General features: G+C 42.5%; 1 protein-coding gene across 8 annotated transcripts in view; it reads right to left on the bottom strand.

The window, feature by feature from the left end:
* Window positions 1-311: 311 nt before the first annotated feature.
* Window positions 312-14,627, bottom strand: part of LOC148886423 (stromal interaction molecule 1-like) — an 18,544-nt gene continuing 4,228 nt past the window's right edge. Inside the window, exons 1-15 of one of the 8 annotated variants that reach the window (XM_089016789.1) lie at window positions 13,402-13,538; window positions 12,949-13,056; window positions 9,240-9,370; window positions 9,037-9,151; window positions 8,701-8,812; window positions 8,481-8,596; window positions 6,958-7,135; window positions 5,586-5,763; window positions 5,340-5,507; window positions 4,684-4,784; window positions 4,371-4,606; window positions 4,163-4,249; window positions 3,953-4,016; window positions 1,293-1,733; window positions 318-1,206 (exon numbers count right to left, since the gene is read on the bottom strand). In XM_089016789.1, coding sequence (XP_088872915.1) covers window positions 1,337-1,733; window positions 3,953-4,016; window positions 4,163-4,249; window positions 4,371-4,606; window positions 4,684-4,784; window positions 5,340-5,507; window positions 5,586-5,763; window positions 6,958-7,135; window positions 8,481-8,596; window positions 8,701-8,812; window positions 9,037-9,151; window positions 9,240-9,370; window positions 12,949-13,054 — 1,989 coding nt within the window. In that variant the 5' untranslated portion in view covers window positions 13,055-13,056; window positions 13,402-13,538 and the 3' untranslated portion in view covers window positions 318-1,206; window positions 1,293-1,336. Of the gene's footprint in view, window positions 1,734-3,952; window positions 4,017-4,162; window positions 4,250-4,370; window positions 4,607-4,683; window positions 4,785-5,339; window positions 5,508-5,585; window positions 5,764-6,957; window positions 7,136-8,480; window positions 8,597-8,687; window positions 8,813-9,036; window positions 9,152-9,239; window positions 9,371-12,948; window positions 13,057-13,401; window positions 13,539-14,469; window positions 14,545-14,578 lie in introns of those variants that run through there. The other 7 variants (XM_089016785.1, XM_089016787.1, XM_089016788.1 and 4 more) reach the window with 7 other exon arrangements.

The raw sequence follows: 14,627 nt of genomic DNA, 5'->3' as shown, positions 1-14,627 counted from the left end.
TGAACTACTTTGTAGATTGAATTTGAGGCACCAAATTTACTTCCAAACGTTCACATACAATGTTCAAAGAGGAACATCGCAGCTATGAAAGATGGCTCCACCTTTCAAGGAAATTGAGTCACAAGAGCAGAGCAAACGTTTTCTTTCAGTTCTCCTTTTGCATTCTTTAACTTCCACTTATCAAATAACACAATGATTCTTCAAATAGGGTTTAATTGAATACTTAAATTAAGCGCAATGTCACACACAAAGTGGGTTTGTTGTCAACCTGTTTCAACAATTTTGCATTCACTGCCAGACATTTGATAAAATGTGTCCACATCAGTGCCAGGGTTTTTGTCATTGTCACTGGAATTCCAGGACCCACACAATATTGAGTTTTAGGATGACAAAAATATGCAATGAAGCGTAAGAAACCTTACATTCTCTTCTTTCATCAGAAAAAGAGTTAATTCCTAAATTACATTTGTCTGGAGTTATATGAGCTTGAAATTAGGGCGGCTGTCCAAAATACAATGCAATACATACATAATTGTTTATATAGCATTTGTTTGAAATATAGCTGAAGCTGGAACAAAACGCTAACATGGGAAAAAGGGAAATACTGCCCCTTGGTGGTAGGGAAAACATTGCCAAAAGGACTGCCGAGTGCTTTATCGGCACCCAAGCAAGAAAAAACAAAACCCGAACAAATTGGGAAGTGGCGCTTTACATATTTTCAAATGTGAATTTGTGAATGGCAGTGAATAGGTTAAATATTATTTTAGGTGCGATATTGCAAAGTAAGTGTGAGAGGAAAAAAACAACTGCTGACTGGGATTGACCGAGACTCAAAAACACAAAAGTTGTCATCATTAGTGCAGCTACATTATTTATTTATTCATACATAACATTTCATGGGAAATAACACTATTTTTGAAAAGTTTACAATGCGAGTACTGGATCGTTTAACAAACAGTTTTCTTAACATAAATACTTTTCACGTTGATCGGAGTAAATCAAGTTGACTTCATATCCTATCCCGCACGACCTGATTGATGACTTAAGTTTGTGTGTGCGCGTGTACCTCTGCATGCTGCCTTTGGGTGTCAACACACACACACACACACACGTGTGTGAAAACCGGAGCGGGACGATTTAGCTCACTAGTCTCCTTACGCTGCTGACTTAACATGTCTTCTTTCAAGTTCTTGTGTAAAGCATATCCTAAAACCAGAAAAGCAATTTTGTTAATGATATTTGTTTTTTTTTTTGTGTGTGCGTTTTTGTGAAGGTACAGTTTTGTCACCAACTAGTAGAGAGTGAGAGTTTGTGAACTAGACCGCCTTCAGTGACATCATTTCTTCTTCTTGAAGATTTTATTGAAGGCGTTTCTGCGACGGCCGCCCCCCGAGGCCTCGCCCTCCTCACGTCCGTCTTCCACGGGGCTCCACCTCGGGGGCGTGTGGACGGCCGAGAAGAGGACGGGGTTGTCGGTGGCGTCGGCCGAGATGCACAGCGATCGAGTGGAGCAGGAGGAGGCCATGACGGCGGCGGAGTTGCCCCTCAGCTCACCGAGGCTCGAGCTCTTCTCCAGGCCTCCTCCTACAACTCCTCCTCTCATCCTGGGACTCGAACCTTGCAGGGGTTGAAGCTTATTGGACAAGTGGAGGGTCTTGGAGCTGTACGGGCTTCGTGATTCACCGTGACAGTGTGGCAGGGGGGAGTCAGAATCTGAACGATCCAAAATATCCCTGAGGAAATGAAAATAAGTGGAAGACATCACTAACACCTCCTTTTAGTCGCATATTTACATTGCACGCTTGAAAAGATACAATTCCGATTTTCTTTGCTCTCAAGTGGGACTATTGGAATATGTGTCATCCCCAAAATTGGATATTGGTATTAAATTGGAATTGGACTTTTGGGCCTGCACTGCAATGAGAAGCCGAACCTCATTCCAGACAAATAATGACACAAAAGCATGTTGATGTTTAACTCATTCACTGCCATTCACAAATTTATTCGGGAATGGAAAATATGACGTAGAGCGCCATTCCCCAATTTGTTTGGGTTTTGCCTTTTCATGCTTGGGTGCCGATAAAGCGGCACCACGAGGGGGCAACATTTGCCGTTTTTCCATGTTAGCGCTTTGTTCCAGTTTCATCTGTTGCTCAAGCGCTATACAAACTAATATGTATGTATTGAATTGTATTTTGGACAGCCACCCTCATTTTAAGCTCATATAACTCCAGACCAACATAATTTAGGAAATAACTCTTTTCTGAAGAATGAAGAGAGTCTTATGTTCTTTATGTTGTATTGAATGTTTATGTGTTCCTAAAACTCAATATTTTGTGGGTTCTGCAATCCGAGTGACAATGACAAAAAACCTGGCACTGGAGCGGACACATTTTTGCACATCGTCTGGCAGTAAATGAGTTAAATACAGGCTGGATTAAACAAATCACCTATAGCTCACATGCTTTAACATATTGGATATTAGAGATCATTAATCTTTGAGCGTGTATCACATAATCAATCTTGAAGCTCATCGTCGCCTGGAGACAAAGTACAGTGGAACTTCACAAGGCCTTCTGTGATGCTATTTGTTATGCAACTGTTCGTCATCTTGTTTCATTTAAAGCACAACCGACGCCTACGGACACAACACAAGTTGTGTCCATAATTTGTAAAATCACTTCAAATGACTTCTACTGTGCGTATTTTACAAAGATTCCACCGCATATAGCTATATTTTACGTTTTCAGACTTGTGCTGAATATTCAGGAAGTGTTGTTTTTGAGTTGGTGACGATCCCGACATGACGTCACGTTTGGAACGCCCTGGACCGAGAAAGCGACACACAATGCATTTTGCGGAACTTTGTTTGGTCTGAAAACTTCGTGTTGATCCGTGTTGATGGCGAAATTAGAAGGAAAACACATAAATAAAGCGATGGTGAATCTTTGTGTGTTGCACCAAGACAACTATTTGATATTCGCTGACACAAATTCCCAGCAGACAAATCAGTCCATTTCCAACGGAGCTTGGGCGCCATCTTCTGCATTTTCTGGGTGCTACATTGCTGTCATTGACGGCTTGAATTAATATGGGAGGACTCCTTTAATCGATTGCAAACATGTATGCTTTCCTCTTCAGAACTATTTCAATCATATTCATAACTGGATGAGTAACAAGAAAGCATCATCACCAAATCTGAATCCATTGTTTTGATTCTCGAGCAAGGCAAGACGTCTTGGAACGTCATGAACTGGGGGCGGGACTTTCTGAAAATCCCCAATTCGCAGCTCAATTTGTTGCAGTTTTAGCAACTTTAAGTCATTTTTATGGGTGTTTTGCATTTTACAAAAAATATCATCCTGCATGTTTTGGGTATTTTAGATGCTATAAAACGTTTTTCTGCTGTCAGTTAGGAAACCAAAAAATGGTGTCGGTTGTCCTTCTAAACCTAATGCATCAGAGGGAAAAAAACAGGAAGTTCCGTGATACTTTGACCTGACCGTGACGGGTGATTACACAGTTAGAATTGCTACTTTGGTATTACACAAAAACAGGACATTACAGTACAAAATTTGGCAAAAAAGGGCCTTGCAAAGGCAGGTACCCTGAGCTGCCGGAGCGACAGCGCCGCCTTCGGTTTGCCATCAACGAAGTAGAGTGGATGAGCAGAGAAGAAAAGCGAGCCGTTCCCTCAATGGAGGAATTGGATCGTTTGGTCAGCGGAGAAGGAGGAAGAGGATGACGACAGAGGGAGAAAAGAGTGGAGTGAGGAAACGAGACCGGCTTGACGGAAGGGTGCGAGAGGGAGGAAGAGAGAGGCGGCGCCGGCCCGCGGAGGAATTCCAGCTGGCCAATGGAGTGGCTGCGTTTCCGCCGCGCGGGGCCCTTGGGAGGGCTGTTAATTGGGCCGCACCCTTCTTGTTGACGGGGGACATTTCCGTCTACCAACCTCTGAGAGCTGAACATCATCGTGGAGTCGGCCATCCTTTGCTGCGGGGGCATCAGACTCTGAGCTGTGAAATACATTTATATTACTCACAAAAAGGAAGGGAGGTCAAATGAAATTATTATTCTCGGTTCAACCCCACAGCCTAGTATCTCAAACTTTTTTTATAAGCGAAAAGAATGTGTTAATGGGGGATAAGGGGGAGGGGCAAACCAGAGAGCTTCCACTGTGATTGGTTGTCCGCTATGGTGCTCAGTGGCCAAAGGTCGCTCACTCGTCGGTCCATCTGCCAGGCTGCATCTGGAGGGGAGCCAATCGGGAGAAAGATGCTAAATGCAGACAGTCAATAGGAGAATGCGGGCTGGGAAACCGTGTGCTACTTTCCCATTCGTGAAAAGAAGCTTATAAGAATTCAATTCACATTTGAGCGTCCCGGGAGACAAGATATCCTCGTCCATGTCATCCAGGTCATCGGACAGGAGGAGGTGCTGCGGCGTTGCCGGTCGCAAGCCCAGGAAGGATGGGTCCAAATTAAGGGCGGCCGCCAGTGACCCCAGGCCCGGATTTGTGACCAGACAGAAACCAGTCAGGGACTCGATATTTTGCCAGCGGTGGAGCTTCTCTCGCAGTGCAGCCGTCACATCGGCCAGGGCTTGTCTGGAGAACATTTTTACAGACGTTTTTCCTCATGATATTTAGACAACGGTGTGTTTCGTCGGTGAAATGGCGCTCACTTGGCCGAAAGTATTTTATGGTCGACGTCATCTAACGATGAGCTGTGAGCCACGTGAAACGTCCCAAATAGAGAACTCCTCTTCTTTTTGATCTTCTCTGCCTGAAGCAATCACAAAATTCCCGTCATTCGGGTCACGTTGGGGGTCATCTCATACATACGTTTGGGACATATTACATATGCTGTGCAATACTTTTTTTAACTTATTATTCACTGCCGGACGATGAGCAAAAATGTGTCCACTCCAGTGCAAGCGTTTTTGTCATTTTCACTCAAAATGCAGGACCCCCAGAATATTGAGTTTTAGGACTACATGAACATTCAATGCAGCGTTAGGCTCTCTTCTTTCATTAGAAAAAAAGTAATATAATAAAAGTAAAAGTAAAACAGTTAATTCCTAAGTTATATGGGTCTGGTGTTATCTGAGCTTAAAATGGGGGTGGCTGTACAAAAGGCAAATGCTGGGAGGGAAAAATATTCCCAGAGGTCCTCCTGCAAGAAAAACCAAAACCCAAACAAATTCAGGAATGGCGCTCCACGTCATGCTTTTCAATTCCCGAATAAATTCGGGAATGGCAGTGAATGAGTTCAATACATTTGTGAGGTCCAGTACCAATGGCTGGTTGGGGACCACTGCTCTCGAGCGGTCATACTCACCCCCTCTCTGGCTTGCATCAGCTGCCTTTCTGCACTCTGCTTCTTGATGTTATAGTACTGAACTTCGATCTCGTGTGTCAGCTGCAACCACGTCTGCAGCGCGTCTGGCGCTGACCAGTGAGTCCGCGATTCCAGCTCTCTCTCTGCGTTTTTCAGCGCCATCCGCACCTACGAGCACCGCCGGAGCTTCAGAAATGAACATTTTCCTCGCAAATATTGAGCAGTACTACGTTCACTGTCCTCGACCTGTTCCAGCTCTTCCTCGGCATACTTCTGGCGACTTCTCTCGTTCTCGGTTCCCTGGCGGAGATCTCGGAGGCGCTGGGCTTCCTGTTTGGCCGTGCTGATCTCATTCCTCAGCTCCTCTTCCACCCTCACTTTCTCCACCTGAACACAGCGCTGATCCTCCTGGGCCTTTTGGAGCCTCACAACAACAATTATCAGTTCTGTTAGTCACATTGTCAATGAAGACAGAGTTTGACAAACAGGAAATGGACAACAATAAATGTGAATATTTTGAGAGGTTGTTGGCAACGATCCTATTTTGTGACTGCACCTGTACGTTTCAGAGACTCTTCACGCTTTACTTCCTCACCACGGGTGCAGTACATATGAAATTATAAATGCACATATCGTGAAGTATGATAGAAAAATAAAACATGAGTGAGCTAATGACGTTGAGGAGCCAAAAAAGACTAGGTGAATCTGTAAATTGTGAACATATACATAGAAGCAATACATATAAAAACATATACTGGACACATATATGTATTTAACATTTAAACAATACATATAGTAACACGTAAAGCTCTGTACACTGTAAAGTGTACTTGAGAGTTTTGAAAGGTGCTTAGAAATGAAATGTATTAGCTATCTACAAGCTATCTAGCTAGCTTTCTAGCTATTTGAGTTACTTCCGGGTTGAGTGAACGCTGGCTGCCACTGCTCACCCACAGAAAAACTTATCATGTGACTGTAAAGTGACATTGAGAGTTTTGAAAGGCGCTAAATGAAATGTATTATTATTATGTACTATATTTACATATCCCAGGTGGTGCTGTGGCCGCACTGTGACATGAAGAAAATCAAACGTGTGCATGTGTGTAATGACACGTGAGTGTGTGTATGTAAGTTGGAAGTGTAGTGATGTGAGATCACAACACTTACGCACACCCACACACGCGCGCAATCACACACACACACACACACACACACACACACACACACACATACACGCACGCACACACACACACACACACACACACGAGTAAACCGTGTCACAGCCGCATAACCACCTGTTTGAGTCGAATTGACTGACATTGGATCAGTCGAGCAGCTGAATCTACATGACAATGGAACGTCATTGTGACGGAACAATTAGAAGGAGTCTGTAGCATTAATCCCATTGTGTGTGCACATATGTGTGTGTGCGTCTAAGTGTGTACGTTTGTGCATGTGGGCATAGAGGAGACTGTCAAGGGAGCCCTTCGCCTCTCTTTGTCCTTAAAAGGAGTTTAAACTGGAATCGTCTTCACTGCTCGTCTCCACACTCACACACATTCACATTTTGGGAGCAACCTTAAGTCAGTACCCTTGGTTGATTTGTTTTTAAACTCACTTCCCCTGCATGTCCAACAGGCTTTGCTCAGCCCTCTGAAGACCCTCCAAGTCCTTCATCAACTTGCCCAGGTCATCCCTGGACCGCCTCGTCTGGACATAAGCAAACCAGCAGCCTCCCAGCGCCGCGAGGATGGACACGCCCAGAACAAGGTCCTTCCACCGGTTCTGACGGCCTACTTTCACACACACACAAAAACAATAAAAAAAAGAAATACACACATGGTTATAAAAATAGACATTAATAGATGGGGGGTATGTCATGGAGTGATAGACTGTCGACTCAAAAGAGAATTTCTTCATCAGTTTGAACCCCAAATGCACCATAAACATGTACTTTAATTTTATATGAAGCCCTGAGAGTGTTTTTTTTAAGAACTAAACAGAATGGTTCCGCTAGTTATGTCGAGTTCCATCTCTCACTAGTGCCGTCGCGGTCGGAAGGGGTCGATAAATCAAGCTGTTGTCGAGGCTGATTTTCAGTCCAACATTTACTAGCTTTGCATGAATGTACACAAAATTGAGTGTTTTTATCAGTTGTGGTAATAGCAGATATAGAAAAAAAAGTGTAGTGACTTTTGCACCCTCGATACGCGACACACACACATTTTGCCAATATATTATCATATCATTTACATGAGACAAAAAAACATACCGTATTTTCCAGTTTATAAGGCACACCAAAAAGCCTTGATTTTCTTCAAAATACGACCTTGCACCTTATACGCATGTCCGCCTGATTTTTATTGAGACGTAGACAACAGGTCTCGCAACTACAGTCGGCAGCCACCGACTCACTTCATTTCCCCCTGTAGTAGAAGTAGTGCGTAACCCCAACCTCTGCTGTAGCGCCATATAATGTGGCCTGCCATATATTTTGAAAACTTTTATATATTTCTATATTATATTTGGAAATCTGTTTTTTATTCATTGAAGTCCAGTGCGCCTTATATATGGAAAAGGTTTGAAAATACACCATTCATCGGGGGGGGGGGGGGGGGGGGGGGTGCCTTATACTCCGTGCGCCTTATACAGCGGAAAATATGGTAAGTAAAATAGTGTTTTGCAGTTTGCATCACGCTAAAAAAACTACTGTGCCCTCAAATTAACTCATCACAAGCATTTTTAAATTATTGTCCAAAAAAAGGTGAGCATACTCCCAAGTGTCAATATTTTGTGTGACCGCCATTATTTACCAGCATTGTCTTAACTCTGTCCACAGTGTGTCGTTTGAAAATATTCCATTTTTGAGGGATGGGGTTACTGTTGACAAATGATCCCCAACCACCAGTTTGGTTTACACGTCAGCGACCATGTCCAAGAAAAAAATGAAACTCGCAAGAATCAGTCCCTGCTTGGAGACCACTGATGTAGAAGGCTTTTTATAACTTTATACAAAAGACAGTTACTCACAGATTTGGAGTCTAAGTCATGTTAACAATTGCCTGGCCTCGGCTGAGGTCTGCGCTCCAGCACGTGCCATTGTAATGTGATGTTTGGCTAAACAGAAAGTGTTAAGCATACCTGGCGGCGGTCCAAACAACACCGTATCCAGTGCCTTGAGCTGAAGCTTCTGTGCGTGACTACGCTCTAAAATTTTCAACACCAATCCGGTCAGGGTCGTGTTCTTCACCGCCAGCCTGATGGAGAAAAAAAGGATGAGATCACAAAGGCAACATCGAGCCTTCAAGTTTGATCAACGTGCCCTCACGGGCTGAGCGTGACACGTACAGGTTAGCGGTACCTTGGTAAGGCCTTGCCGTCCAGTTCATGTTTTCGGAAGGTTTCAGTATACTGGGGGAGCTCCACGCTGAGCTGCAGCCACTCCTCCACCTGCTCAGCTGTCCAGTTATACACTGAACACAGACAGCAATGCATTTCTTTACAAATGTATGAGACTCAGTGGAATGTTTATGCTACGGCTACACTGCGTCAACGGCATCGCTGAAGTTTATGGAATAGACTAGTAGACTTTTTGACCCAAAATTGAATTTCAACTTCAACTTGCAGGCTAACCGTTGTAACCATCTCCTCATGAAATGTTTGCTTTCCTTTTCCTCTCCCCTTTAAATGGACTCACCCTCTGATTTCTTCCAGGCATCCCACATGTCCTCGACGCTAATGTGCAAGTCTATACGATGGAAGCTGCTGTGCTTGGCTTTTGGGTCGTGATATTTGAGATCTTCTCGCAGGAACTGTGGAAAAAAATTGAAACAAGAGTTAAAAACTTAAGACAAGATGCATCAAGTGTTTTTTTTGTGTTTTTTTGCTTTGATTGGTCACCCCGTCAGTTTCGGCTGCGTCCACCGTGCCGTCAGCGTCATCGTCCATTTGTTTGTGGATGCTGCAGATGGCCTCGAAACTCAACAGGGCATTTTCATCCTCGCACAGCTGCTGATCCATTGCACACAGATCTATAGTACAGCATATCATGTTTATAGCGCCTTGTGAAAATTGCTCCAGTCTGAGGCCGGATTGGCGATGTTATGCGTTCACAACTAAACAATCATGTCCAAACTCATTTTAATTTAAATGTGACGAGGCACACATTTACAAACATTTGAAGTGCCTCTGAATAGCCCCACTAGAGGTCAGAAAATTCAGTAGACTTTTTTTGTATACATTTTTGGTTTCACGTCATAAAGCATAATCAATGATGTGTTGCGGCCTTGACCTTGTTTCGTACATTTGAAAGATTAAAATCTGAAAAAAATGTCGTTGTAATATTTAGTAAACACAACAATGACAGCCAAAACAGGAGTTGTTTTGAACATTTAAATTTACACGAACAAGAAGCTCATAAATTTGCCACAGCAGGATGTTTGGAGTCATAAAAAATATGGGCCTGAATGGTTTTGTTTTGGCTATATCTTCCCTGAACCCGTTACAATTTCTTACATTACTTCGTAGTACCTAATAAAGTTGCTGGCAAATAAAAACCAAACAAAACGGTTAGATTAGATTTTTGGTTGTAGCCGTTAACAGTTAACTGTTAGCCGTTAGCCTCCAGACAACCTCATGCCTAACATCGGCTTGGTCGCCACGACAACTACATTGAGTTGGACACATTGCGCCAGAAACTTTATGCCTAGATTTGGTCATTTGAGCCTCTTGAGAGAGTATCTGGATGATCACTTGGCTGTGCGTACGCATGTCTGGATGTGTGTGTGTGGTTGCATGAGCTCACAATCCATAATAGAAATTACAACGCAAACACACTTTGTTCAGATCTGAAGTCATTCGGATTCATCTGGGAAGCTGGGGACGAATAACTTATACAGACTGTAAATCATCAGGTACCTTTTTTAGTTAAGCGCAGACACGCACACCAGCCAATCTTGCGAGAGTTCATTTATTTATACAGCATATAAATGACTTTTGTGCCTCACTGGGGAATTACATGGATTCTTGGACAAGTGAAATGAATAAGTACACGGAGTCCCTGCCTATTCATGGTTCTCTATGCATAAATTCAGCTATTTGTGTTGTTGTTTTTTGTGAAACCTATCCAGAAGATGGCCCTTAAACCCCTTGTTAGTAGCATACTTGTGATTGGTGTCAAATAAGCACATCTGTGTCTTAACTTATGACCGCCCCAATTTACTTTAGATATTTTCTTGCTGAAGTAAACAAAGCAAAAATGTGGTTAAATCTGTTTATGGTTATGCCAATATTAAACTTTATCTTTATACTATGTAGTGACATTGTGTCAGATGACATATTTTAACCCAACCGAAGGACTATATGTGCTGCTGTTTTGGTTAGCGACAGGGTTGATGTTCGTTTCTGAACAATGGAGTCCTCAGGTGGCTTGAAGAAAAGTGATGTGTCTCTTTGAGGGAGGCATTTATTGGTCAAAAGCGGATCGGCATCTAATTGGGGGAAACCGTCGAGTAGATGAGTCTATTAACTCATTCACTGCTGTTCACGAATTTATTCGGGAATGGAAAATATGATGTACAGCGTCATTCTCGAATCTCTTCGGGCTTTGGCTTTTCTTGTTGGAGTGCTGATAAAGCGTTTTTTCCCCTTCCACAAGGGGGCAGCATTTCCCCCTTTTCCATGTTAGCGCTTTGTTCCAGTTTCAGCTGTGTGAAAGCGCTATATGTATAAGCCAAATACATACATATGTATTATTGCATTGTATTTTGGACAACCACCCTCATTTCAAGCTCATTAACTCCAGATTTAGGAAGTAACTCTTTTTTTTCCTGATGAAAGAAGAGGTCCTGGAATTCAAGTGACAATGACAGAAATCCTGATACTGCACTGGACACAAGTTAGCACATGTCTGGCAGTGGATGAGTTAAAAGGACCAACACGAGTCACATAGAAAGCGAGAGATCAAGGCCTAAGTGTAAACCGAGTGGATGTTGTTTTGTTTGGGGCACTGGAAAAGGTCACAGTGGCGATCAACACTGTCTATTAAATTAACCCTGAGTCAACTGGAACCCCTTTATAATCCACAAAAAAAGAAGAAAAAAATGGGGGTGCCCCAAGATAAAATGAGACACAGAGGTGAAGTGACGCCGGCGTTGCGTTAGAGGATTAACGTCAACAGCTGGGAGGATAAAAATAAAGAAGCAGCGGGAAGGTCAAATCAAAGTCGGTTTCTGTCTAACACTAACGACATATTTGACATTTTACCTGCAAAATTAAGATTTGGCTCAGCTTCAGTTTTTCTTTAGAATGTTGCACATTTCCATCCAACCATTTTTTTTAATAGTACCCAAGAGTACCACAGGCGAAAGCCACTGAACCGCACAATTGCGAATAAAAACACACGGCACAACTGCAAATGATGAAACCAAGTTGAACAATAAACAACTTGACACAACTGTCAAGAAAGAAACGGAGTGCCGCTGTTACAAGTAAGGAAATGTGTGTACTGAATAGGGACAAATTCAAATTTATCAAGAATGAAAACAACGGATTCTGCTAGGCATATTTTGTAATTTTTAAATGGGCACTCAAGACCTAGCACCTATCAAATGACATTCACTCAATAGCATCATTGGGACAGCTAAGTACAAAATGTACAAGAGCGATCAAAGACACAAATAAGACTAAAGGAAGAATCTATTTCTGTCACATTTGCTTCCTGTGACGCTGTCCGGAAACTGGTGAGCTGCTAACCGCTACCTATCGCTTCTACACATTCATGTCACGCCATCGTCATATGTAAATGATTTCCTTTCAGAACGCGATCTGACTTTTTATGTGGAGCCCCTCAGGGAGTATGTGCAACACCACTTATTTTAGCAGAAAAATGTTCAAAAGTGTACAAAGGACAAATGTCCCAAAAGTTGTGGCAGTACATTCCGATTGACTTGAGGGTTTAACTGCCGGCAAAGGCGTGTTCAGAAGGTCCTTGTAGTTCTAGTTACCAATTGATAACTCCCTTTTTTTCTTTGCCAGCAAAATTTTTATATATGAAAACCGTACAATGCAAATGAGCTCATCTCAACTCACAATAAATCAGCAGTCTGGCAAATATCAACATGACTGCCATTGCCACTCTGTCCCACTGACTTATTACGAACACATAAGGGGAAACCCAAGAACAATATCAAAGGCCATGTATTCTTTATCTTTTGATATGATTACCGTGAGTTACTGAGGAGTTTTGACCAGGTCCTTCCTCCTCTATCAGAGACTGATTATCCTCACCAGGATCACAGATGTGCCGCAGCCTACCTACATGTCTGTATTACACTATCCCTAGGTCGCCAAGGGACTCATACGAGAAGGAGTTGCGCAATGTCCAATCAAAGTGAAGTAAAACGTTTTTCATTCTATACTTTGAAATTATTTATGTTGTTATGGTATGTTGACATTGCAGGACTCTAAACCTTGACGCTTGGGTGAGCAAGATTAAAGAACTGAGCCATACTTTGCACACCACGGATCTTGGGGCACTTATAGTGGGATCTTATGTTAATGCGCAGATACGTACACACATTATACACACATACGGTGCTTTGTTCCCTACCCGAGACTGTTCCTGAATGGTGATGTTTCTGGTCCAGGTGAGAATGGTCACCCTTGCCCACCCAGACACTGAGGACACACAGCAGCCACAAACACACACGTGCCATGTCTGGGGATGACAGAAAGGACAGTTTCGTGGTTAGAACATTTGCTTGGATGAAAAGAAATATCACAACATACATACAATTGCGCGGTGGTTCAAAACGAACTAAAGTATACAAAGCGGAACTATTTAAAAACTGGATGAATTTTCACAAAACCATAAGACATACGTATCAACAGACTCATATAAACTGATTTGGAGGAAGAGACCCCCTCCCCAAACAACAACATCTTCCATTTCCTCATAAAGAGTTTGCACTGCAGGTCAAACATCAGCAATCTGTACAGCTTCACATGAACATTCCTTATGAAATGGGCCCACAAATGCCTTCAAACTCAAGTAAGCACTCACATGTGCAGCGTGGCCTCCTCGCTAATCCATCGAGGGGGCCGTCAGATCAGGTCTGAATGAGTGGACGACAAAGGGAAATCATCAACAAAAAAAGCACTGGTGATGATCACACACTGGCTTCTTGGGCAGAGTCAAACTGAAACAGCTTGTGAGGAGGAAAAAAAAGCTGAGAACAGAGCCTGTGCTGCCTTCAAGTACCCTCTGAAAAAAATGTTTTAAGGTAAATTTGAGTCATGCTCATTACAAGTTTGTTTATTAGTGTTTATTTGTTTATTAGTTTCGTTTTAATTATTAACGTTGTAATTGAATTTCACAGGATTACTGGTGCACATTGTTAGCAAAAACACCGTTTTTTCCTTTTACGTAGACAAAACTATGACTTTTTGTCCAAACAGCAAAATCCAACCTTCAAAAAACTCAAATGTATGTTTTTTGTTGTTGTTTATTTTACCCCCACATCCCTTCCCGATTTGTTACAGAGTTTTCTCATTTCCGACAGCTACTGGGACAGGAAGGCATCATACAAATACTTTACCAGCCAACATTTGCCCTCTAGCTGTCAAAGACGGGACATACGAACCCAGCAGTGTGTGGGGAAATGAACAACAGTAATAAATAAATAAACAATACCATTCTACTTTTTTTCAAATAGAAACGAACTTTAGAAAGAACCTTTTAGTTTTGTGATCATTTAAAAGCAGTTCAGCTAATTCTAACAAATGTAATTACACGCTTACAAGGAGTCCCAGATAAGGACAATAACAACATGACACGATATATATCATATTGTCCGCACTATAAGGTGCACCTAAAAGTCTTCATTAAAAAAGCGGACTATGAACCTTATAATCCAGGGCGCCTTATATATGGAAAAGGTTTTAAAATATGTTATTCGTTGAAGGCGCCTTCAACGAATAATGCCTTATAGTCTGGAAAATATAGTAGTCCACTGATTGCTAATGTAGTACATGTGCCACTAATGACACCCTTTAGTGTCCCACAAAATCATCACTGCCAAAATACAGTTCAGTTGTATTTAACTTTTTCATGCAATCATTTTGCATTATCATCAAATTATTTGCTTTCCAACACCAAATGACAACGGACAAGAGTCCCAAGGCCAGCAACGGACCGCTAAAGCTCCTCACAAAAGATATGAATACCAGAAGACACTCACGCAGGCATACACGACACAGTGCGGAGGGCAGTAAACTTCCTCTTCCTCC

The sequence above is a fragment of the Hippocampus bargibanti genome, linkage group LG16, assembly GCF_051943395.1.
Source record: "Hippocampus bargibanti isolate YZ-2025 linkage group LG16, ASM5194339v1, whole genome shotgun sequence".
Lineage (NCBI taxonomy): Eukaryota > Metazoa > Chordata > Actinopteri > Syngnathiformes > Syngnathidae > Hippocampus > Hippocampus bargibanti.
Note: the sequence above shows the minus strand (reverse complement) of the source record. Positions and strands in the feature narration are given on the sequence as shown.